Below are 25,484 nucleotides of genomic sequence, written 5' to 3' on the forward strand. Positions count from 1 at the left end.
ACGTAGCTGGGAGGATTCATTTGTTGAAAGGGAAATGTTTGACCTGCGAGCCCTCGTGATTTAACCTCCACCAGACTAGTCAATCTCATTAGTTATGTGCTGCCTTTTCTTCCAACCTATTCTGACTTTTCTTAGTGTAAAATATCCCTTCACTCATAAATTTTCTAAGCTCATCTTCTGGTTTCGACTCCATGGGATGGTACTTCTTGGAGCTCTTAAAATGCTGAATCAAGTGAATGACTTCCCATTTGTTTCATTCTTTTTCCTCGTGTCCTGCATCTTAGTGCTCTGTTTATCAGCGCTGGTGTTCCATGCAGATATGGCAGTTTTTTAGTCAGTTAATTACTCCGAGTGAAACCAAGAAGTCGTTTTTGGTTGTGCAACCCAGGTGCCTGAGAAAAATTCCTGGTCCCTTTTGTCAGACTACCTCTGCCCAAAAAACGGCTTCTCAACATCAGAACTGCAGTAATAAAATGTTTATTTAGCACCTTTCAGGTAGAAGGATCCAAAAGCACTTTACAATTAACTACACACATCATCACTGAAATGCATCCAAGCAGAAAATCAGCAGACAACTCACTGCATAGGTTTCAAAACGAATGGACTTTTGACCAGCTGCTTGGCCAGAAAACAAAGTAGAGGCTCTAATGACCTGTAGCAAACAGGATCCTGATTTTGGTTTGGTTTTTGAAGGTCTCATCTGAAAGACCTACATGGTAAAACGGCGTTCAATCCAATTTAGCCACCTCAGAAAACGGACGATTTGCATCAGCCCTGCCAAGATTAGAATCTGTGGTGCCAGGGAGTCTAGCCTCATCCTAACCTGACATTTAGATGACTAAAGCATCACCTCAAGGTAGAGGACATACCTCGTAGGTTCAAGTTGCAAGTATATGGTAACACAGTGCTGTTTTTTAATCCAGAATTCAGATGTTTATACATAAACATCCCACATGTACAGTATGCCTCCTTACAAGCACCAGACATTAATTTACAGTCCTGTAACTTTTCCAGCTTTCGGGGAAGGGGAAATGTGACCTTCTCAGCTTTAGTAGCTGGAAGAATCTTTCCAGGGAAATGGTAGAAGGCACTTGGCACGACTGAACAAAGCACCTGGAAATTCTCTATCGGGAACGATCCTCATTCCCTGGGAGGACAGAGATCACCTGCAGTCTTTCCAGCTGTAATGTCGACAGTTCGTAAGAAGTATATGCCAAATAAATTCTGAGCAACGTTCTTCTTTTCTACAGAAGTGTTTTCAAATGCTGGAAATGTTTTGTGAATACACAAAGCCCAGTTCCTCCCTGTTGCAACTCCACAGAAGAATTTGGGCGTAAATGTGGCTTTGTTACTCCTAAATACATCTCCTGACTGTAACATTTATTACGTTTTTCACTTCAGCAAAGAAAAATTATAAGGCTATTTTTATACAATTTGAAAGCACTTAATACAAAGTTACATGAATACACTGCATCATACAGCCTATCCGTGGAGAAAATACTGAAATACTACCATAGGGCTGTTCAATACTAGTTTTGTCTTTCAACTTTTTATCTTAATACTAGAAAATATATAAATCATTTACATGACATTATGCAAAAGAAGGCACAGCCGGTTATAGTTTACACAAGCACAATGCATAATATGCAGAAAAAGGTATTAAAAAGAAGCTTCACATCCTTATTAGATACATTGTTGCAATCCATTACAAAAAGTACTTCATCAACAACAGAAGTGTTCAACACTTGAGAGCTATGATATAAAAAAAATTATAATTCATTTAATGCAAAACAGATTTATATATATTTTTATATATAAACACTGTTTAAAAAATGCTAACATAATAAAAGTAGATTATCCATGTAATGAAAAGTGCAAACCAAAGTAATAGAGGGTTTCACAATGTCCTTCTCATGACACAGGAAAAACTAGCCCATAGGAATGAAGTGTTAAATCCACCAAAAAGTCCTTAACGCAATGAGGCATCATCAGGATTTCTGAGCGTTTGGAGAAAGCAGTACTGGAGAGGAGGCTCCGTCCAGACTGGGGAGTGGCACTGGTATGTGACCATTTAGCAGAGTTGGAAACTGTAAGAGGCCAAAAGGTAAAAAATAAAATAAAAAAAAAATAAAATTAGTCTTTATCTCAAAGCGTTCAGCCCCAAAGCACATGCATTTAGCATTAGCAACCGACTCCAGATGTTTTCAAGGCCTGTGATTTCTGTACAGTACGATGGATACCAAACGCCTGCATCAGACATCAGGAATGTGAAGCAGAGGATGGAACCTGGATAACTTCTCAGTGTGCAGGGATGTATGAGCCTATTATTGGCTATATTTCATATCAAAGTTGACATAACAATACAGCTGTAATCACGATGGGAAAGTTAATCACAGAGAGAAATGTTTGCCATCCATTCTGCTTCCAAAAATGTTTCTTAGTCTACAGAACAGTAATTAAAATCCATGTTTTTCATCTGCCCTTCAGAGAAGTTAAGCAGAAAAGCTCTTTGTAAAAGTGAAAGTCAAGATGTAGCTTTAGGACAGAAGAAGCACAATTGTGAACACGAACCATGAGGAGAATTTCTCTCAAGCAGTTACAGTTTATGTCAGTATTCACTAAGAGGCTGTCCGCCAGCCACGCCAGACCAGATAAGGCAGAATATACTGCACTTTAGTACTAACGCTCGACTTCTGACATGCTCTGCAGAGAGGATTTGCTCACTAACTAACCCATGCAGTCCTGGCATGTGCTGACAGCTCTCAGCGTCTGGGCTGGGGAAGGGCCAGGCAGGAAGGTGCAGCAGGCAGGGAGGTGCAGCGGGCTTGCTGCAGCGTCAGGCGGGGATTGTGCCATCCATAGGCGCTCGTCTGCCTTGGGGCCGACTCCATGAGGCCTTACTCCCGGTCACTACAGCCCTGAGAGCAGAAGGGCCAAGGAGCAGCGCTCCTGACTTCAGGGACAGCCATGGCCCAGCGCTGGGCAGCAGCCAGTGGAGCAGCAGCTGGGACTGGCTTTGGCCTGACAAGGCCTGGGGACACCTTGCTGTCGCTTCTGCCGACGTTTATCACAGCGCAGAACCTGATGGTGAGCTCTTGCTTTTCTAGTCTATTCCTCTTGAGCGAGGCACATAAATTACACCATGCCTGATGTGCCTCGTAAAGTTATCAAAAAGAGGGTTTTGTGATCTCAGGTGTCTGTCGAGGCCGGGGGCTGGCTGGCACCGCTGAGATGCCGGCCACGGTGATGTTTCAGTCGCACCCTTCCCCTGCTCTCCACCCCAACCCAGCTGCCCTCGTCTTCTTTCTGCTGCTTCCGTGGCCCTTGGGGCCTGGGACGTGGCTGACCCCTCACTACGGCAGAAACAAATAAAATAGCTTCTTGTGGCAGTGCTTAATTCAGGCTAACTTGCTAAAGTTCAGCCACATTTTCTTGAATTAATCAACTCTGCGCAGGTCTCTCGCTGTTCCAGTTATGTGGTAATTTCCAGCTCATGATGAAACATCCAATTAAGTTTCATTACACAACAGTACAGCTTCAAAGGGGAGGCTTTCCAGGCAGGTCAGGGCTCCAAGGTGAGTTGTGTGAAGGAGGCTGCAGCGTTCAGGGACGTTCCACAAGCACTGGAAGGGGGCACGGGCGGTGGTGTTTGGGGGTTGCTTTCACCTCATAAGCACTGAAGGAGGATTTTTAGCAGTTAATAAGCATCCATGGACTCGGTGAGGGAGCATCCACGTAGTTGTGCCCAGCAGTGCCAGAACAACTCTTCCTGGCCCGTTAAGGCAGGGAGCACACTCCCATAGGTGTGGTCATAGTCAGACTGCGGACGTGGATGGATCCCATCCTGGTCCTTAGACTACAAAAATACCAACGCTGAAGAGCTGCAGCCAGTGCCAGGCACGGCGCTGTCACAAAAAGCAGCAGGCACCTGGAAGAAGACGACGTACCCGAGCCTGCTCTCACCCCCGTGTCAGTCAGCAGGCCCAGCTGCAGCGCTGCGCCAGCCTCCAGCTGCTTGCAGGATTTTGGCTCCTCTAACGCTGAACAAATGCTCTTTCAGCTCAGGTGAAAACAAAAGCAGCTGCAGGGCTCCCGCTGGAGGCAGAAGGATGTTTCACCCCACCTGAGCAGAGCTCTTGAGCTCAAGCCGAGCCCCAGAGGCTCCGGCAAGGTTCAGAGACTAAAAGCAGGTCTCAGCTCCGCAGCAGCCCCCTCCTGTATCAGTGCTGGTCAGTCACAGCATTTGGGGATTTCATTCCAAGGGTTTCCTTGCCTTCTGCAGCCACGTGGCCTGCCACCAGCTTCTTGTGCTTCCTGCCAATTAGCTAATCAGCATAACTTCTGTGAGCGAATGAATCAGCTGTTTCGTGGCAGCTGGAGCTGCTAGCACCATCCCCATGATTCCCTTCCTCAGCCTCGAACAAATGCTGCCCCTGAGCTCTGCAGCCATCACTGTTTATTTAATACCTTTCTGATTTATTGCATTGCTAGAAAACTGAGATTATTTTTTTTGCTCCCAGTATCCACAAGAGAGGACAACGCCGCTTTTCTCCTGTTACACATGGAAAGGTAGTGCTCAGAGAGCTGAAGTAGCCAGTCTGTGGACACCTGGAAACTTAGCAGAACTGGAAACGGAGCCTTCAGGTTCAGAGTGCCCTTCCTTTAAATACAACAATGTCCTGTCTTCCTGGGAGAGAACTATCTCATTAAGACAGAAGACTGAACCTATGTCCACCTGCTGTAAGAGACCCAAACTGATCTTGGTTTTTCCAGAGTCCTTGCTCCACTGCTCTCCTGGCCAGTCCCTGCCTGAATGGTGCTCTCCCCCCGAAGCCCTGGGGGCTCAGTTACACACTCGTCCTAAGGTCCTGCATTTATTTGTTTCCTTCATTCAAAAAGTACGTTCCTGTTGCACTACCAACACTGTCCAGGAGGGTCTGGCTGTGCTGCCAAGCGGGTGTAAGCAAACAGGCCTCTCTTAAATATGCCCACCAACTCCTGCATTTTCTCAAACCATTTGAAAAGCTCCAGACCAATGTGAGATGTGAGATGTTCCCCTGACGTCTCTTCCACATGCATTTTCACACACGAACCCCGTGCATTAGGAAGACCTACCTGGAACAGAGTGTTTGGTCCCTGCAGCCTGGCAGGACTCAGAGGAGCAACGGGACTGAGGCTGCTCCAGAAATGAATGCTAGACAGCAGCGGGCTTGGGGTCAGCAATAATCCATTTGGGGTCTGCAAGACAAAAAAAACACCCCGTGATGCATCCCTGCAGCATTCACAACAGCTGACAACAACTAAGAACCCCAAAACTACGCACCCAAGGGTATTCCCAACTCTGGGGTGGTGCCTTCCAATGTCACAGTGCACACTGAGAGCTGCGGATACTCTCAGCACTTCCAAAAAACAATTGGTGGAGTTAAAGGACATGCAAATCCCTGTTCAAAGTCACATAAATTATTCCATACCCAGAGTAACTTTTATCTTCACAAAGAAGAACATGAAAGTGATGTGACAGTTCTGAACAAAGTATTTGGCATAATGAATTAATCTCCACAGTAATCTCAATGCCAATTACCAAGCTCAGTCCCATTCAGCAAGGCGTTTAATGGAATTTGGGCACACACTTAGCAAGCAGGTGCGTGTGCTGGGGCAGCCTTTAAAATAGGTAGAGAAAAGACAGTAGACAAGGAGTGGCAAGCAGGTCGTGCACTCTGGTGTCACCTGCCCAGCCAGAAATGCCAGCTCTGCCTCCCACACGTGGCCAATGCAGCTGGGGTCTCGCTTCACCACCCAGCCCACCAGCTGCTGCTGCTGGGTCGCTGTGAAAAGCAGCATCAGAGCGGCAGGTAGCACAGGTTACCTCTGCTCCAGACCACGACGGGTGTTTTACTTGCAAAGCAGCACCCCAGGGATCCGCTGTGCCGCTCGAGGCTCTGTGCAGAGGCCCAGCAATACACGGTCCTGCTCTGACGTGCTCGCAGCCAAGTTCAGAGCAGGGTCAGACAATTCGGGTAACAGCGCCAGGGGAGAAGAAAGGGAGAGAAGAGGAGCAGCAAGCCTCGAGGGCCTCCCAGTGCTTCTGTCCCGAGGTATCTGGGAGCCTGGCTGCTCTCTAAGTGGCTGATTTCTCTGAGGCATCTCAAAAAAAGCAGAGGGAGAGATGTGAAGGGGAAGGGCACTGCCATCTCCCTCGTGCTGAAGCAGGTGGAGCGTGAATACAGCACCACACGGCAGAAACCACAGCTGTGTCCCAGGCAGCAACAAAAACGTGGTACTATGGGGAAAGGAAAAGTCTGCTTGTGCTTCTATCTGCAAGTTGTGCCAGAGCCAAGAGCCAGCCAAAGCGAGCCTCCGAGTCTGTTAATATTTCATGCGAAAAGAGCACAGTGCCTTCCGGGGGTGTTCTCAGTGTCACCATCAGGCAAGCATCAAAGCCACCCGAGGAAAACAAGTGTAAACCACACCACAGCACCAGCTGGCCTCGAGTTACATGTGGAAATTGGTGTATCCCTCCTTTTCTGCCCTCACGTAGCTATACCTCTGGTGCTGGATGTGAAAACCAGCAGGAAGTGCCTGCTTAAACCCTCTTTATAAACTAGCTTAAATGGAGGTAACAGCGCAGAGAGAGGACCAAGCTCAGCAGCGATGCTCCCAGCTCCAGACATCTCTGCAAGAGCCTGCATGTGAGCACAGCCCTCCTTGTCCCTCCCAGCTGCCAGATAAAGGCAACTAGGAGAAGTTAGTTGAAATTAGAAATATAGGAGAAATTTCTTTACTGAAAGAGTTGTGCGGCGTTGGAACAGGCTGCCCAGGGAAGTGGTTGAGTCATCACCCCTGGAGGTCTTCAAGAAAGATGTAGATGTAGAACTTAGTAGCATGGTTTAGTGGTGGAACAAATAGGAAACAAAATCTAAATAGCTCTCATTGAAAGCTAACCAAAAGAAAAGCTGACATTTCTCACTCAAGCATTGTGCGGAGTGTCCTGAGATCTCACTTCTCTATTCTGAATTGGTTGTGCAAATCAGGTGCTCTTCCACAGGGCTACCTCCACCTGAGGGCTTTGCTCCTGACCAGCAAAATGAGATAAATGAGAAGCTTTCTGAAGCCCTCTGAAGGAGGGCAACAGCAGCATAATTCCCTTCTGTGACTCTGAGGAGTAGTAAGTACTCTGGTTCAGAGATGAATGAGAAAACAAAGTGTTCAAAGAAACAATCACAAAATGAGGACAGAAATCACTCATCGTACTGAGTTCTGGAGTAGCAACAAATTAAAGCAAGCTTGTAATAACACGCTGTCATTGTGTCTAGTTGGCATCTGATAGGATTTGTGAAATTTGCTCCCCGCAAGCAAACTACTTACTGTGGTTACGCCACAGATCGAGGCCATACGAGCCTGTCAATGCACCTCTGTTTTGGTTTGCCACACTCCTGTTCTTCCTGCTGTGCACAGTAGCACTGGGAGGCTTGGCGGTGCACACAAATGGCAGGCAGCAGCCCACAGATCTCTCTTCCTTTGTGGCACAGCCCCTATCTCAGTGGCCTGCGGGTGTGTGAGCTGCCCCACAACCAGCTCGGGCTGGAGGAGCTGTGCTGGCCGAGCGTGCTGGTCGCTGCTCTGCCTCCTGCGGGGAGGGCATCGCACTCTGTGGGCACACCGGGTGCCCCAGGACACGGCCGTGAGGCCACACGACACCACTCAGAACAGCGAAGAGGTGAACGCACCAGATCACTCACTCTCTGTTACGTGATTTTCCTCTTGCCCTCTAAATTACTAGATTTCTTCCACAGGCTTGCTTGCAAATGAGAACTCATTGACATTACCACAAATAAATGATTAATGGACAGCTATTTTATAAGAACAGGATAACCTACCAGGTATTCAGTAGGTCTGTACTGAACGGCAGCTCTGGCAAGTATTCTGTGGACCTGTAAAACTTTGGAAATCAAAACTGGCTTAAAAGCCTGTCTTAGAAACCAATTAATTTGCTCCCTATTTGAAACCTAATGAAAATGCCACACTTTTTGAATGGATACAACATACAGTAGAGAAATCTAACCAGGCACCCCACAGCACGCACACTCAGTTTCTGAGCAACAAAACCCCTGTGTTGTGTTTTTCTTCCTGGCTTTTTTTCTGCTTGTTTTGCAGACCTGGAGGCTGATTTCCCTTGGTAAGAGATCTGCTCGTGTTAGCGGCTGCCCATCTCGGCATCCCCCAGGCACCCTGTGGTGCTGCTCTCCATGCTCATGCTCACCCCGGGAGCGCGGTGCTGCGAGGAACCCGCTCTCCACACACCACTCAGACCTGGGCTGTGTCTTCCTCTTCCCCGTGTGCTGCCAGATGACAACAAGCTCCTAGCGCTACTGGCCTTGGCCAAACTGAGGGAGAGCTGGCTCAGGCAAGAGCACCTGAGGCTGGCAGGGCTTACCTGTGCAGTGAAGAAAGCTGGAGTCAGGGATCCTGAAGGAAGCGCAGGGCTGTTGAGGGCAATGGAACCGATATCAGTGCTGGATAGGACCATAGGTGGGGCTGAGATTTCCAAGCCTTTGGGTTTCTTAGCCTTTGGGGGAAGAGATGGCGATTTTGCCTTGGAGCCTGAGGAGAGGTTCAGCGGCTCAAGGGAATCTGAGTCGTGGCAACTGGACTCAAGGAAGAGGCTCCTGTGCTCCGCAGGGAGGGGCGAGGTGGGAGACAGGGACGGCGACCTGGAGGAAGATGACGATGGAGATGAAATGCTGGCACTGTTTGGTAGCATTAAGGAAGAGATTTTGGCTGATACGGGCGAGTTGAGAAAAGCAGAGGCAGCTGCTGTTTCGGAGGTGGAAGGCAACGACACCAAGGGCCTCATAACTTGTTTGTCTGTTTTGTTTGTCACAAATCTTATGACAGTCCGCACTTCTTCGACCGGTGTGTTCCCTTCTGACTTCTCCTCCAGTTTTTCTGTTTTGATTGGCTTGTAAGTGTCTGGCTGGTTCTGCAGAGAGTTGATGGTGAACGAGGAGTAGAGGCCAGAGTGGATGTACTCGTTGCGGCTTGTGCTCTTCAGTGCCGACAAGCTGTGCTTGTGCGCCTCCCTGCCCTCGGCGGCCATCTTACAGTCGCTGTCCTGCAGCAAAAGGCTCTCCCTGCTGATTTCCACGGCGTGTGGATCCATCTTTAAAATCTCAGGGAACGAGACAAACTTGTACACGAACTTTTGTCCGATCACCTTCTTGATGATGTTCTGCAAGTACAAAAGCAGACGCTAGGAAGATCAGTATCTTGGGGGCAGCAAACACGAAGGGTCTCACAAGGGCAGGGGAGCACTGTGACCGCCTCAGGCTGAGCAGGGCCCCTCGGCCCGTCCCCATGCCCCTGCTCAGCCACGGAGGCCATCTCCTCCAGACAAGGCACCACCGCCAGGTGACAAAGAGCTGCTGGGGCCTGGCTTCCTCCTGCTTCATCTGGGGCACCCTGGGAACAATTTCTTTACAGTAAGAATAGTTTTGCCACCTTGCAGGCTCAAGCCACTCAGCCATTTGATTTCACCATGGTGGCAAACGCCTTCATTTGTGCTTCCCAAAACCCAGACCCATTGCTCGGAAGTATGAAACCCTCTCCTAAAATGTCTGCAAAGGACAAAGCAAGCACAGCCTGCCTGCTCTGATCACCAGCCCTCCCTTCCTGCCCACATGCAGGACTGACGTGCACCGACGGTGACTGCATTTCTTTCAGCAGTCCTGAGCTACGTCCATGACAAACGCAATCGCTTGTGTCCTGACGTATCCCCTCTGCTAGCTCCAGGCCTCCATCAGTCTAGACTGGCTATTGAAACTGCAGAAAAACAAGGAGCACTATTTCCTGAGGTTTCAGGAGCGACTGTGATTCTCTCTTCTTGAAGCCCCTGCTGCAGAGCTTCTCCGGGAGCGTCCTCTTAAAAACCCATTCCAAGACTTGACCCCCTTGTGGGGCACACACCTGCTGTACCTCCCCCTAGTACTCTGCAAACAGACACGTGCTTTCCCGTATGTAAGGGCATGTAAATATTTACATAATTCCTAACAATCTATTTTTTTACATTCAGCGACAGATTCTGAGACCAGTAGAGAAAACATGTATTGATTGAAAAAGAAAAAGAGAAAATGAAAGAAGAAGAGAAAATGAAAGAAGAAGGGGAAGGGGAAGGGGAAGGGGAAGGGGAAGGGGAAGGGGAAGGGGAAGGGGAAGGGGAAGGGGAAGGGGAAGGGGAAGGGGAAGGGGAAGGGGAAGGGGAAGGGGAAGGGGAAGGGGAAGGGGAAGGGGAAGGGGAAGGGGAAGGGGAAGGGGAAGGGGAAGGGGAAAGGGAAGGAAGGAATACATCCCCCCTATTTATATATGGACAAGTTCTAGTTCTGGGTGTTCACAGTGCCTGAGGTACATCTTTTTTTTTTTTTTGTCACAAAATGAAGGCTGATTACGAGGAAGAGTCTGCAGTTCTGTATCAGATTGTCTTCTGTCTTTCAACTGAACTACTCCACCCCATAATTGTTCTGTCTGAGCATGCTGGCACTTCATTCAGGCACCTTCCTGAATACAAAATGAATCCCACAGTGAGCCCTGGGATGTAGCTTTTCTCCCTAGGCCAGGAGCTGCAGCACAGCGAAAGCTGCTCCCCAAGCTTACAAGTGGAATACGCAGCAGGGAGAAGTGAATTTGGTGAGCTCAGGGTAAAGGCACAAAACTGCCCTCTTCCAAGCTGAGCTGTACTCACATCTGCCCACCCAGGTTATCCTCCCGTGCACTCCAAAATTTCAGGACAGATATTTAGCCCACAGAATCTAATTTTGCATGAGCTTTAATTCCCATAGCTTTGGCCTTGACCTAGATTTTTTTTGGGTGCTAATTAGGTGAAACATTAGATGGACACTCTTTTTCTGTGCGGTTTCATTTATGAACTCAATTTTATATTTTTCGTTATAAACACAAAACCTGCAAACTATTCACATATGAGAAGAAACATCCTAGCTGGATTTTTTTTTCTTTTAATATATACACTTTAACTTAAAATAATCCCATCCCTTGGAGTCATTGTTCCATCAAGCACAGGCAACTGAGATTCTACTTGGAAAATGCTGACTCCTAAAAGGACAGGATTAAATATATCGAAGGGTGCAACTGGTGCAGGCTTCAAACAAGGGCGCATTGTTATAAAAAGCAATGGAATGGGCTGGTGAGTTTATACTTCCTCTATTGTTATTAAATATCGTTATATTTTCAGAAGGTCTCTTGGTACGGCTCTTCTGTCTCCATACACCTGCGGCGAGCCCATTTAATGATGGCTGCAGATGAAAAGGATTCAAGTGCAAACCCCTCGAGCATTTTGCAGGCTTCTCTTAAATGTGGAGCCCGAGGAAATCTCCAACAACATGTAAGAGAAAATAAAGATGCAAATTAATTAACTGCCTCTGAAATGCTGCTGTCATTTTGAAATTTTTTTGATAAATAATTGAAGTGAAGGTAAAAAGCAGCTTATTTTTACCATCACCTCCGTGATCTGTCAGAATCACTCTGAGCTGCAGAAGATGGTTCACACCAGGGAGGATGGTGATGGGCATCATGATGAATGGGATTTTTCCACCTTTGGGTTAAAAAGGCAATGAAGGTTTCCTTACATTAAGGACTGCTTTTGAAGGGAGACTAGACCACTTTGTAGCAGGACAATAGGCGTATGTGCTCCTTTAGCCCTTTTTTGCTGTTGTCTGGATTTTCTAGGGACATCACCCACAAGCAGGCTGGCAGCGAGTGCCAGGGCTGCTGGCCAGGGCTGTGGGATGCTCCAGGACTGCTGCTGGGGACGGCAACTGCCAGGCCAGTGCAGCTGCTATGGAGGAGAACTGGTGGCTTAAAAACCTCTTAAGATCACCCTCTGACTCTGGAAGAGAGCAGGGGCTGGGAATTCCCCTCTCCTGTGTGCATCTTGACGGGTTTAATCCCTTGCTCCCTTTATGCTTCCCCTCCTCTGTCCCAGCCTGTGAAATGGTGACCACAGCAAAGGTGGCCGTCCTCCATCGTGCCGCGCTCTGAAGGCTGCTGCTGCCGGCTGGGCACATCGCTGCCTGGCTCCAGCCCGCCAGCATGCCAGGGAGCTGGGGCCCAGGCTATGGTGTGGCCAAGGGGGGGGTTGTGATGACTATGTGCATGCACTACTTTTGGAATATCCTTTTTGCCAATATACACGTGAACTGTTTGTCCATCTCAACAGAGCATGACCTCTGGATTTCCTTTTTCTGTTTTTCTTTTTCCCTGTTTTTCTGTGTATCAGTGCAATCCGGGCTCCAGTTCCTCTATCATATTATTGTGTTTTTATTTTCATCAGCTCTCCTACTCCCTGTCCAAGTCACTTGGAGTTAAGGCATAACTATACTACCAGTGCAATGCAAGGATTTTAGTGGCTTCACTCAAACCTGTTAGCTCACAAGTTTGCTGGCTGCAGGAACTTCTAGGAGCATGAGCTGTAACTGGGACTCAGTTCCCAGTTGAACTTCAGACTGACAAGGGGTCCCAGGGCAGGAAGACAGATTGGGGCACTTTCTCCTCCTCCCAGGAACTGAGTCAGGGTGCCTGCGATCTCAAAATCTGTTTCAGAATGGGATGAACATGTCCCTAGGTGCTAAAAGGACTCTGCTTGGGAAAGAAGAAGGGCCAGAGCTGCTGCACCTAACTCCCGTTTGGATGTGTCGCAAGTTCCCTGGCTCTGAGAGTTGCAGGGATGCAACATCGTGGGGATATTTAGGCTATGAAGTCTTCCCTCTGTCTTCCACATGATTAAGATTCTACCAGAACTTGTGGGTGGAATAATTGCCTCCTCTTTCTGAATGGCAAAATTACCATGAACAGCACAAAAACAAGGCAGGAAGCTAGGAAATATTCACACTCCCATGCCTGAAGTACGTAAGCTGGCAGGAGGTAGCTGTGGCTGCAACGCTCCAAAAAATGGGGCACGTGTCCACGTCAGCATGTGCAGGCAGGCAGAATCTTATCATACTTCATGCCCTTACACTTATTGTACTGTGCGTGCATAAGCCAGATGCTTTTTTGTGATTTTTGATGTAGGCACAGGTGAAAGCTGACCGTGCACCTGCACTGACCTTCGTGAGTGCACGGCTCTCACAAGCTGGGTGTCAGTCTGTCCTCACCCCACCGGGAAGGCAAAGAGCACACTCCTGCCTGGCAGCTTTGGGCAGGTGCTCTGCTCTCTCCGCAGTTCACTAGGCTTCCCTTTCCTCTCACAGCAAACAAGAACTAGTTGTCATTCCTTCTGGGGGGTTTCTTTGGTTTCCTCCTCTACCCACCACCTCCTATTCCATATCGAACTCCTTACTCCCTTCTTTCCCTGAGGAAAGCACCCATGAACTACTTTTACGTCACTTTACACAAGCACTTTCTTGATTTCCCCCTACCACTCTCAAAAGAAGCTCGTTTCAGTTCTCCATAAAGCTATTTTCTAAAGTTCCTTCAAGTATTTCCTCAGAATACCTCTTACCTGTACCACTGCAAAACGCGTAGCTGGCACACTAGCGCCGTCATCCTGCTTGTATCACTGAAACCTTGTTTTTCCCTGAGCTAACTCAAGGGAAGACCTTTGCAAAAGTAAAATAATAATTTCTGCTACTTCTTTATATCCTGAAGTTTTGCAAGCAGACCAAGCAAGAGACCCTCTTCCCGAGACAAATCTTCCATGCTGCCACCCACACTTGGGCATTAATAATTGGAGTTACTGACCCGGCTATGGGCTCTGACCTGTTAGGGAGGGAGGGATGGCCACGGGTACCTCAGAAGCCTGAGCACCTGAGAAGCTCCGTGCCTTCTGCTGCACCGAGCATAAACAAGAAGCCTTACTATTTATGTACTATACATCACGCTGCCAGCCCATCTAAATAAGAGGGTAGCCATTAACCGAAGTTAAAATGATTTATTCTGTCTTTAGAAGACAGATTGAATAGCAGTCATTGAATAAAGCCTAGGGCCACAGCCTGTTCAGAGAGGATGCAAAAATATTGGATTGTTGTGCTTGTCACAGCGATATATGACTGTGTAATTAAAGATGCAGCATAACTCATGCAAACGTTGAAGTTACGCAGAGAACTACGACTTTGGTATTTCTTAACTTTCCTAATTTTTGAAGACTTGACTTCCACAACTGTAACATCCTAATAATGGGGCTACCTGCAGGCAATTCCCTGGCTTTGTCCCTCTTCCCTCAAAAAAAAAAAAAAACAAGGAACAAAAAACAAAAACCACACACCTTGTGGGGAAAACTCATTAGCTTCTCTCTTGTAATGTTATCTTGTAATATTCATGGGGACCTTTACCTGTCCTGAAACCTCCAGAGACTTCAAAAGGTATCTATCATTTGGTTATCAAAATAACAGAGTACCTGGGCAACTTTACCCATAAGAAAGGCACTAATACAACTTAAAAAGGTATTTTGGTTTCACACACCAAGAAAAAGAGCTCTGCATGAACATATATGCGAAGGGTTTCCTTGCCTGGAAGCATTACAAGAGCATTCTGCCTGTCCCCAGTGTGTGTTATGACGGACATGCTGCTCAAGCTGTAGGTAGAGATGGTGCAGGAAGCCTTCCTTTCCTTAGTGTTATTTGCCATCTGTGCCATTGCTTTGTTAAGGCAATTGAGGAAATACATTAAATAAAAAGGGGGGAGGGGAACTTGGGTAACAAATGAAGAGGGAAACGGATACCTAGAGTGACCAAAAACGCAGCAGCAAATTACAAGTGAGACATGCCACGCTATACCTTTTTTGGGGTGTTTTATATGTGAATTTAACATAAAACCAGCCATCAGCCTCAACAGCACATCATGCTTGCTTTCAAAGCCAAGCTGAGGAACTTGCCCTAATTGTGTTATTTTTCTCCAGCACTGGAATTAATTTGCTTTTAACTCAAGATGAATCAGATGATGAATTTTAACAAGGCAGCGTTCCCCCCGAGCAAAATGGCAGAGCTTATAAACCTCCATTTATCCCCCGATCAGTTTTTATTTCTCCACAGTGAATTATTTCAAAGAAAAACCATGGAGCTTAGTGTCAGCTGCATGCAGCAGCAGAGGGCAGCCCAAGAAAGACAGGCCCATCCCGTGGGCCACCAGCACCACTAAAAAATCAATGCTTTTCCCTCAAACTCACGTGCTGCCAGGTCATCTGGGTTATAGGTAGGGATGTCCCGGTAGCTACAAGGCCACAACCCAAACGTGGTGCTGTCCAACAGTTCTGCCACTTTCCTTTCCTGCAGCTGCTCCTGACTGCAGCGCAATGCTCATCCCATTTGCCCCAGCACATCGGGCTGCCAACACATCAATCACTGCCAGCAGCATAGGAGGTGACAAGGATCTCAGAAGGCTCCTTAAGGCTACCTCAGAGTACAGACTCCTCATGGGTTGTCCCACAGATCAGTGAACAGCCCAGCGGAGAGGAGTGTGGAAGTCCAAGACAGGCTCTTTCACTTCACCATCCCTTCCCCTTTTGTTTTGCAGAAAGGAAAGGAAAATGACGGAGGCTTTCTTCCCCCCCTCAACTTCCTCCCCTTCTGTGCTCTGCAGCATAAACTGAATCAAATGCAGAGGATTTGATTCAACAAGACTGAATCAACTGCTGAGCACTCCCTGCCAGCCTAACAGGATTCATAACTTGCTGGTTTATGCCACTGTCTCGCACACTTTGAAACCTGCAGCAGGCTCCCTGTCCTTCTGCACCCTCGTAATAATCCAGCTTTCTGCACTGCCTGTGAGCCAGTGGGACAAAACATGCCAAACCCACACAGAAAGGAGTTGCTCCTTCCTCTTAAATAGCACCAGGAACATTTTTGGGTTGGGGTTTGAGCCCAGATCACAATACATGGGAAAGAAAGAGCTTATCCTCCTTTCCACCCAGGAGCCCCGGTATCCACTGGGCTGCAAAACTCCTGGAAAAATGGCCAAAATCCTTTGCCACACCTAGGTAAAATCAGCAGATGGAGGAGAGCGCAGATGTAAGAACAGTGAGCAGTCACTGCACCCAGGTGAAGAGACTGTACAGCCACTCCTCCGGCAGGTGCTGCACGCGTGGAGACAAAGGAGGTGACAAAGGTGTGCGTCTGTGATGCAGGTGGTGGTGGGCAAGCAACTGAAATCTGTACAAGGCTAAAAAAAATAAATAGGTTAAGGGACAAAAGAAGAAAGCGAGGCTCAAGTAAAGAGCCATCGCATTCCTTTGATTTGAAGAGATCAGAGAGATCTCAGAGGACAAGCGCTACACTCTATTGTCCCTTATTTTCAAGCAATGTCCGATCAGTCACTAACTGTGTATTTGGGCTTTGTCTGGGTGTGTTGTTCATTCACCACCAGGCTCTCTGTCCCCACTGATCCCAATCAAGTTTATAATCAGAGGGGTTGGAGTCATATAAAGAAGTGGATTTCCCCATGCTGAGCAGAAGCTTTTTAGCACTTTGTGAAGAGGAATTCATCATCCCAGCTGCCTGGAACAGCCGCTGCAGTGTCCTCTCTGAATCCCTTTGTGCCTTCTCAGTTAGGCCACCTTTGAAAGATGTTAAGTGAAAAAAGCTGACTTACAGCAGACAAAATACTAAAAACATTTTATTGCAAAACTTAGAGCTCTAAATCTGCAATGAAAATTCTTACAGTTTCATACAGGGTTTTTCCAAATTCCACTGCAAGGAACAAAAATGTTGCTCAGAAAATTGTGCAAAGTTAATTTGCAATCGACATGGTTTTTGGTTTTGTATTGGACTTGCTGCACAGCGCTTAGTCCCACTGCGCACTTTGAGAATTAGTGCACTAAAATAATACATGACAACAATACTTTGAGCTCAGTTCTGAGCCTGAAACTGAAAAAGGTGAATATGCAGATATTTTAGCAGCTCAGAAGTTGTTCTGCAATTTTTTCCTTCTAGTTTCTTGTCATGTCTGAGAGATTTCTTTCAGTCATCTTTCTGTTGTTGCAATCTAACGTAAATTCTGCTTACTTCCTACTCTCGTATTTGTATTCTTTATTATACTGTTGCCACTTTAGTTCATGCTAAGGACTAAACGTCAAAGTGAAAGATGGTTTCATGAGAGTGATCCTGTGAACTCCCACAGTACTGCACAAATTTGATTTTCAGAGGTGCCAGCCACCAGTACCCCCTACTGACTCCTCCTAGATTATGGGCATGGGCACGTTCTCTGGAAATCTGAAGTAAATTGATTGATCTAAATACTTTCAGATTATTATGTTCAAGATATTTCAGATTTCGGTTTTAAAAAGAGGTTGAAAACAGAGCTCTAACAGGCAACACTGCGCTGAGTGTATGCCTGTGCTACCTGTCTGTAACCAACTTCTGAGAGGAGAAAATGACCACAGCTCGCCAGTTACAAGGTTGCTGCCTAAATCGTGCTTGCTCCTTGGGTCAAATTACTTCTATCAAACCTCAACAGATGTATCCATGGCCACTTTTGTCAACATGAAGGAGGGGCAAAATTCAATAGGTTTTGCAAGGGGAGATAAATCAGACAAAGAAACCCAGCCTAAAGCACACACTCCATTATTCTGTCTTGAGATATCCTGAAGATAAATTCACAAGTGGGAGTAAATTTAACATTCTACTGCAAATAAAGTCTTCATCCAAAGTGAGCTCAGCATGAAACTGCTACCTTGACAAATACACCCAAACGTACCCTGCTGACCCCCATCATCTGACCAGTTGCTTGTCTTTCTGCTTGCTACTCTCATTCTGCACTTTCATCCAGTTCAACATCAGATCAGTGCTCACTCGCATATGCTGCTGCTAATTAAGTGATAGCAGCATATAAACTAGGCTACTGTTGAAGCTAACACGTTTTGTCCTAAAATGATACGGTGGAAAACTTCCCAACCCTAGAAACACTGAGCATAACAAATGAAGAGTTACAGTGAGATTCTTGTGAGGTAATGCTGCACTGTCGGAATAATTCTAGAAGTGTTTCAATGTTGTATTTCCAGCTAAAAAATATTAAGATCCAATACAACTGTAAAAAAGGTCCACTGGAAAGCTCAGGAAAGATTACCTAAAACATGGGGCAACAGGATCTATGTTCCAAAAGATGTGTCCCATGAAAACTTTGAAAACTCATCCCACCCTCTATACTGCTGGGTTGTTTGTGTCCTCTCCCTGCTCTAACATAGGTGGTACCCCATGCTAAAGCTGCCACTGCCTGCTTTCTGCCACCTCCCTGCATTTCTGCCACAGCATTACTGCTTTCTGCCACCTCCCTGCATTCCTGAAGATCCTGTGCAGGCTGTAATAATCAAACAGTTCTCCGTTATTAACAGTTATTTTATTGTTGTCAAAAGCTACAGAAAATGTTGGGTAGCCAAACACAGAAACAAATGAAAGCGTCAGTAAGTGTCAACCTAGGTGAAAACCTTCCCCCCACCCCAGGAAATAGATGTGCAGTGTTTTCCTGTGCATCTTTCGGCTGCCCTCTTACCTTCACCGTGATTGCTTTCAGCAGTATCGTCTGTTGTAAAAACTACTTAGGGGAACTTTTAAAAGTGTCCACATAGAGGTGAAATATTAAATGGTAGTGTTTCTATTTTCTTAGTCTGCATGAGAATAACAAAATTTACCTTGTCATAATAGTATCTGAGCGCTCGGCTCAGCTTGTCATAATTCATATTAGTTTTGTTTTTTCTGAGTCCCCACAGCTTAGCCACTTCTTCTGCCTTGAGTAGCTTGAATTCGCCATCATTAGACGTCCAGCAAATCAGGTGCTCATGTTTCTGGTCTAGCAGCAACTGCAAAAGGAACTGCCACAGCGTGATTGCACTCTCCATACCTACAAGGGACAAAGGAGAGCAATGGTGTGAAAAACATCTGGGAGGTGGGAGTGGGAACAACACTCATTTCAGTAATAAGCTCTGTGTCAGAGTCATCCTACATAACTTGGCAAACAAAACCACATCATTCACAACCGTGCCCAACCATGAGACCTGCAAGTCCTGCACTCCCTTTTCAGTACGTTTTTTTCCACTGCTATTTTCTGATGCAACACATAAAATACAGCAAGTATTTAGGAAAGCACTGCCCACTTAGTTCACATGGTGCAACAGAAGAATAAATGTACAAATGGCTATATTCTAGTTCAGCACAGGCACGTACACAACTTAACTTGAGCATGCTACCACTGAAGACAATTTATTATTGTAATAAAGATAGAGCTGTAATTGGCCTTTTGAACCACAGAACTACAAAATGATACTCCCTCACACACACACTTTCAACAACACTGCCAGCCTTAGCATGTTTAACACTGTATCAGATCATTTTTTCTTGGCCTCTTTTGGTATTTTATTCTGGCATGGCAAGGGAAGAGATTCTCCCCCTCTACCTCCACTCTCGTGAGACCCCACCCGGAGCCCTGCGTTCAGCTCTGGGCCCCCAGCACAAGGACAAGGAGCTGTTAGAGCGAGTCCAGAGGAGGGCCACGAGGCTGATCAGAGGGCTGGAGCACCTCTCCTGGGGGGACAGGCTGAGGGAGTTGGGGTTGTGGAGAAGGCTCCGGGGAGACCTGACAGCGGCCTGCCAGTGCCTAAAGGGGCCTACAGGAGAGCTGGGGAGGTGTCAGGGAGTGGAGTGATAGGACAAGGCTTCAAACTAAAAGAGGGTAGGTTTAGATTAGATATAAGGAATAAATTCTTCACTGTGAGGGTGGTGAGGCCCTGGCACAGGCTGCCCAGAGAAGCTGTGGATGCCCCATCCCTGGAGGTGCTCAAGGCTAGATGGGGCCTTGGGCAACCTGGTCTGGTGGGAGGTGTCCCTGCACATGGCAGGGGGTTGGAACTGGGTGGTCTTTAAGGTCCTTTCCAACCCAAACCGCTCTGAGATTTCATGTTATATCTAACAAATGCAGATTTAAAGATGCTTGCACTACTGGGTTAATTCACTGTGGCGTGAATGAGGTTAATTATTACTTGACTTACCTTTGAATATGTAACAATGTATATTTTTGTCCTTATTTACACAAACTCTTCATTTTTAACTTCCCGGCTCATTTTGTTTCCTAATATACTATTACTCCCACACGTCAGGCTTCCTGCTTCACCTTTCCTTTGGTGTGTTGACCACCAGAGGGCAGACGACTTCTAACTATGCCCTGTAGGCAGCAGCACAGCCGGAGGCCGAGGTACTCTTTGCCTCTTCAGCACGTCCCCAGGGAGCAGAAATCACTTGTCTCACTAATTCACCAGATGCTGCTCTGTGCTTGCCTTCACCACACAGTAGTTGAAGAAGAAAAATTGCGTAAGCTTCACTCATGTAAAAACCAGGTAAAGATACATGAGAATATTGCAGTTTTACACAAAAATACAGAGTTTGGAGCAGTGCTTTAGTCAACATAATTTCCAAGCACACAGGCCAAACAAGGTTTTGCAGAATTAACTATGGTTTTACTATCCCTGCAAAAGCTTTGCTTCTCTAATTAACTGAGAATCGGTTAACTGAGGACAGAAACCTACACCCTTGACACCCAGCTGTGTAACACAACTACGCAACACCTTCAAGAGATGGCAAATCCTCACAGGACCAGAATGCATTGAAACAGAACTGCCTATAGGGATGCTTTGGCACTTTCAAAGGTCTTGCATTTGCTCCACTGCATTTTTTATCACTCTATATCCAGCATAGAGCAAGAAAAAAATATACAGCTACAATTCAAAATAGCTGAATGCTATATACTTGCTTTACTGTCTTAGAAATTCCTTTAAATTACACCATCAGTGCAAGTGTTAACATCCTTAGTGGATTAATCATCTGCAATGTCATTGCTAATACAGTATCCCTATTCATTGGCATCACATATACATACCTTTTCATTAATATTTAAAGTTTTGCAACTTACACTACTATACATAGTAGGTATATGCAGCCGTATTGCTCTGAAGTAATCACAGTTTCTATACACTATGTATTATACAGAGGCACCTGCATAATTTCAGCTCACATCACACAGCTCTCTTGAACAAGAAAGCACACAACTTTTTTTTTTTTTTCCTTCCCCCCTCTGGAAAATTAGAAGTAACTTGTAAATATCTTTCTTCAAAATTTTGTAAAAATGCATACAAAACCTGTCTATGTAATGTCAGCTGAGGAAATTAACAGCTGAAATTAACAGATGGAAGAGAGTTATACGATCACTAATACAAACTCTACCCCTATGACATTACCCAAAACAGTGTAATACCTTAGAGATGCAATTCTCTCCTTCCAGACCTTAAATTACATCTTCCTTCAGATGATGAGCAACCACGTCCCCTCAGAGAGTTTAGGTGGAACTGAGCTCACAGCACAGTGTACTGTGTTGCAGGCTCCTCCATCCCCATCCACCTCTGGCTAAGAACACTCCCCACTTAACCTACGGCTAATGCTGCACTACACTTCCCATCATGAACCTGTTTTCCCATGGTTATCATCTTACCAAACGTAAACAGTTTGGGATTCCACTTCCTTTACTAACTGTGGGCCTCACGGCAGCCCAGCCGTAGCGTAACGCTGTGGAACAGCGCAGGCCTGCGTGAGGAGAACACCCGACAGGGGTGGGCACCCACCCAGCGCTACCCTCGGGTTACATTAAAAAAGGTCATTGCCACCACTTACAGCCATACAAGCTTGGAGCAACCGTATACATGTGGCTCCTACACAAGGCAGATCAAGCAAACTCCATTTTCAGCTGATCAATAATTGTATGTCCCCTGTCCTTGTCTCCTCAAGCACCCAACACGAGGCCATTGAGCACCCAACTTGAGGCCATGTGCTGAGCGCTGAATATTCACAGCTGGAAGCACCTTTAATGGAAACCCTTTGCAGAGCATATATGGCAATGTAAGTTCTTTAAGTATGATAAAAAAGGAGGCTTCAGGCATTTCAAACGGAGCATTATATATTTGATAAATTGGTGTTAATGTTTGTGCCTCATTTTCATTCTCTAAAATGTGATTTTCAGGGGAATACTAAAAATCCAAGCCTGCAGTGATAGCATTGTTTTTTAAATGGTCCAAAACACTTTATTTCCAATCAGGTCAACTGAAGTATTAACCTGCCTTTGTTTATGGACACCATTTTGGCATTCCACAAATTATTAACTACCCTCTTGGGTGGACAGCAGGGCCTCACACCGTACTTGCACCTGACTTGACTGGTGGAGCAAAAGAATCACCCAACAGATGTATCCCAGGCCACGTAATTTAACCAAAAATACATTACTACACTAAAAAATAATTTAAAATTATGACTGGGAGGAGTTGGAAATCTTCAGAATACTCTGTATTTCATTTATGTATTTTCTAATTCTTTTGAACTTTTACTGACTCAAAAGGAATCCAATGTTTCTCCTTAATTTGACAGAAATGGGTGCTAGGATGTGATCACTTCCTACTGGGAATATATTTCACGTTTCATTCAACTATTTATTAATATTAAATTGTAATAATAAATATTTCTGTTACTTCTGTGCTCTGTACAGGATTTGAATTCTGTGCAGCAAATAACACATGTAACCACATACCGAATTACGGGGATTAAAAGAAAAATAGCTTAAAAAAATCCCTTATTCAGACAGTGACATTCATCTATGGTACAGAATGAGACAAGCAACCTGTGGAAGAAAAATATTCTGTGCTATGGAAAGTCTAATCAGAATGCATATAGATGGAAGAATCAGAATTTATTTTTTCATGCTCCAACTTGAACATGTGGTTACCATTTTTTGAATATTTATACAATGCATTTGACACTCAGATATTTTCTAAGCCACAAAATAAAGTTTGCTAGGTTGACCTCACCTAAATAGTCTGGTATTTTTACTTTGTGATCAGTTCCACTAGAACTGATGCAAAAAAAAAAAAAAAAAATCAGTGGCAGAGCTGATTACACCATAAAAATTATACTTGGAAGTGCAGCATCACATGGCAAAAGGATGTTTCAGAACCAAGTTTCCTGAAAGTCTATTTCTTGGGCAAGAGTGACAGCCAACCACACTAATACCCATCTGTGTGCAATGTGCATTCTTCAAATACATCCCTCTGTAAAAAGCCCACCAACTGCGTGGCAGTGTGATCTAATGTGATCTCCACACATCAAATTTTACATTCAGGACTGATGTGGGAAGGAGGCAACCGTGAATGCTTGTGCTGGTAATATCACCCCTGTTCGTTTCAACCAAACTAAGGGCCTAACTGAAATGCCTGGACTTGGAGCAGCAGCAAAGTCAGCACTGCAAGCTCTCCGTGAAGGCCACATCCATCCACGTGGGTGAGCATCCCACCCAAGGTCTGATTTTCCTGTAAATAGGGGGGAAAATACCAAAGACTGGCTCTCCACTTGGTGTCTGGAGACTGACTTCTACCAGTACGAGCAAATGTTATGAAAACGTTGTGAAAGTTACACTAGAAATGGTTAAGACATGAGTATGTGTGCTGATGAGCATTTTGACCGAGACAATGCATATAAAATTCTGTAGGACAAAATGTCAGTAAAGCAGCATTAAGGCTACCAAAAATAGGTCATCAACCTACCAGGAAAAGTAAAAGAAACAACCAAGCCACCTTAAATCCAGGCAGCAGCAAAACACGAGGCTCAGAAACAAAGCTAGCTAAATAAAAAGCTCAGTATCAGAAAGATTTATGACATGAACTGTGAGATACGTAGGATACTCTTTGAAGCATTAAGTTTTGTAGGATGCTTGCAAAGGAAAAGATAGGAAAAAAAAAAAAAAAGTAAGGAAGCTGGAAAGCAGTTCCATAGCATTCAGAACGCCTTCACAGGTCTTTAGCTTCCAGATGACTATGTTAAAGCTGCATGTTCATCCTTCATTCTCCCAGATATGCCAGGGAGATTTCCTGAATCCTTTCTCCACACTCTATGTTAGCTCCTCCATCAGCCTTTCTGAAATAGAGGCATATTGCTGAAGTCTACAACCAGAGATCCCACCAGGCATTAGGGTCAAAACCAGTCCCCTGTCACTTCAGAGGGTCTGCAGAGAGACATCTGGGGCTCTGAGCCACACAGCAGGTCAGGGGACGTGGGGATGAGGAGGAAGAGATGAGTGGAACAGACTGCCTGGGGAGCCCAGGGACTGGGGGAAAAAAATTGGGACCAATAAAATCAGGAAGACATAAAAGTGTCAGCCAGCATTACGCACTGTAAGTAGTCACACAGAGCTGGTGATCAGACAGGTATGTGAAAAGGATTAAGACGCAGAGTCAGGGCAGGGAAATTAATTTCACTCAGTGTATGAAAAAACGGCTGACTCCTTCTGCAGCCAAAGCAGCTGTAAAGGATCCAGCTCCTTTTCTTACACCCCACCACAGCAGGCACACACCTCCATTTACACTGCTCCTACAGGGAAGCGTGTGCTTTTGCAAGCACGCAGCATTTCTCTGCAACAGATGCCTTATTTTTCCTTTTCGACTAGTCTGGGAAATGCGTGTCTATTTTTTTGTGCATCCATTTACTGCTTTTGAATCCTAATTCTGGCGAGCAGCACGTTTTTTGGAGCAGCGTGACGTGGGGCATTGTTAGGTTCTCATTCACGTTCACATTCGGCTTCCTTTATTTCTGCAGGTTGCAGCCAGGAAACTGGAAAATGGGCCACAGGAAACCTGGCCTCCTACATCTGTCCCAGTTTGTAATAGCAGCTCTGGTTTTATTTTTCTAAGTGTCTCAGGTTCATTTTAACCCTTGAGAGGACTACTGCAACAACATGTGAAAGAGCGTGTCTGCTTTGTCTTTTGTTTTTAAACACCATTTCTCAATATTAGAAATGGAGAGGTTGGTAAATGACACTCACATTTAAAATATAATAATACTTACATGCAGTTATGTGAGTTTAAAAAAAAAAAAAAACACTTCTGTTGGAAATGACCAAAATAATTCAATTCCACAAGGCCAAGGATCAAAGACAAAATAATATTTTTTGAGAAAAATATAGAATAAGGCAGACTCTAGCTGTTTCAGCCATATTTATTTTTGACATAGTTCGGAGACGAATGTTTGCATGGAAAGTTAACAGCTTACAAGTGCTCTATGCTGATTTTACTCTTTTGCATTTTAGTTTCTAAAAAAAAAAAAGAAATTTATTTGTTTTGCGTTTCATAACAGAAGCAAAAGAGAGCTGATCGAGAAAAGGTATTTTTGTAGAATAACCACAAAAATCAGTCCCACCTAACATTTTCCACTGAAACTTAGCCTGCATAACGAGTATATCACAAGAGATTAAAGAGAACTGCCAAATCTGTCCAAGTGCTTGCTAAAAAACATTTGAAAGACCAAGTCAAAAGTCTGAGTCAGGCCTCACACTTTGTTTCTCAACAGAGATGCTTCAAGGGTGATAAATAGGATGTGGTTGGTGAAAAGTCAGTGATTCTGCCAGAAAGGAGGAAAAACAAATATCGATGTGTTTATGTAGCAAGTTTTCAACTACTCATCATCAAA

The 25,484-nt window shown here is 45.5% G+C and overlaps 1 protein-coding gene and 1 long non-coding RNA gene across 3 annotated transcripts in view; both read right to left on the reverse strand.

Annotated features, from left to right (window-relative positions):
- Window positions 1-461: 461 nt before the first annotated feature.
- ELK3 (ETS transcription factor ELK3) overlaps window positions 462-25,484 on the reverse strand; it is a 34,711-nt gene continuing 9,688 nt past the window's right edge. The window contains exons 2-5 of one of the 2 annotated variants that reach the window (XM_027452343.3): window positions 18,626-18,834; window positions 8,435-9,229; window positions 5,116-5,238; window positions 462-2,087 (exon numbers count right to left, since the gene is read on the reverse strand). In XM_027452343.3, coding sequence (XP_027308144.3) covers window positions 1,989-2,087; window positions 5,116-5,238; window positions 8,435-9,229; window positions 18,626-18,832 — 1,224 coding nt within the window. In that variant the 5' untranslated portion in view covers window positions 18,833-18,834 and the 3' untranslated portion in view covers window positions 462-1,988. The remainder of the gene's footprint in view (window positions 2,088-5,115; window positions 5,239-8,434; window positions 9,230-18,625; window positions 18,835-25,484) is intronic. The other variant, XM_072036354.1, reaches the window with a different exon arrangement.
- On the reverse strand, window positions 10,894-18,619 carry LOC140002243 (uncharacterized). Its single transcript, XR_011808540.1, has 2 exons — window positions 11,504-18,619; window positions 10,894-11,380 (listed from the first exon to the last, which is right to left on the reverse strand). It is a non-coding gene; the product is annotated as an uncharacterized lncRNA (long non-coding RNA).

The sequence above is a fragment of the Anas platyrhynchos genome, chromosome 1 (genome assembly GCF_047663525.1).
Source record: "Anas platyrhynchos isolate ZD024472 breed Pekin duck chromosome 1, IASCAAS_PekinDuck_T2T, whole genome shotgun sequence".
Classification (NCBI taxonomy): Eukaryota; Metazoa; Chordata; class Aves; order Anseriformes; family Anatidae; genus Anas; species Anas platyrhynchos.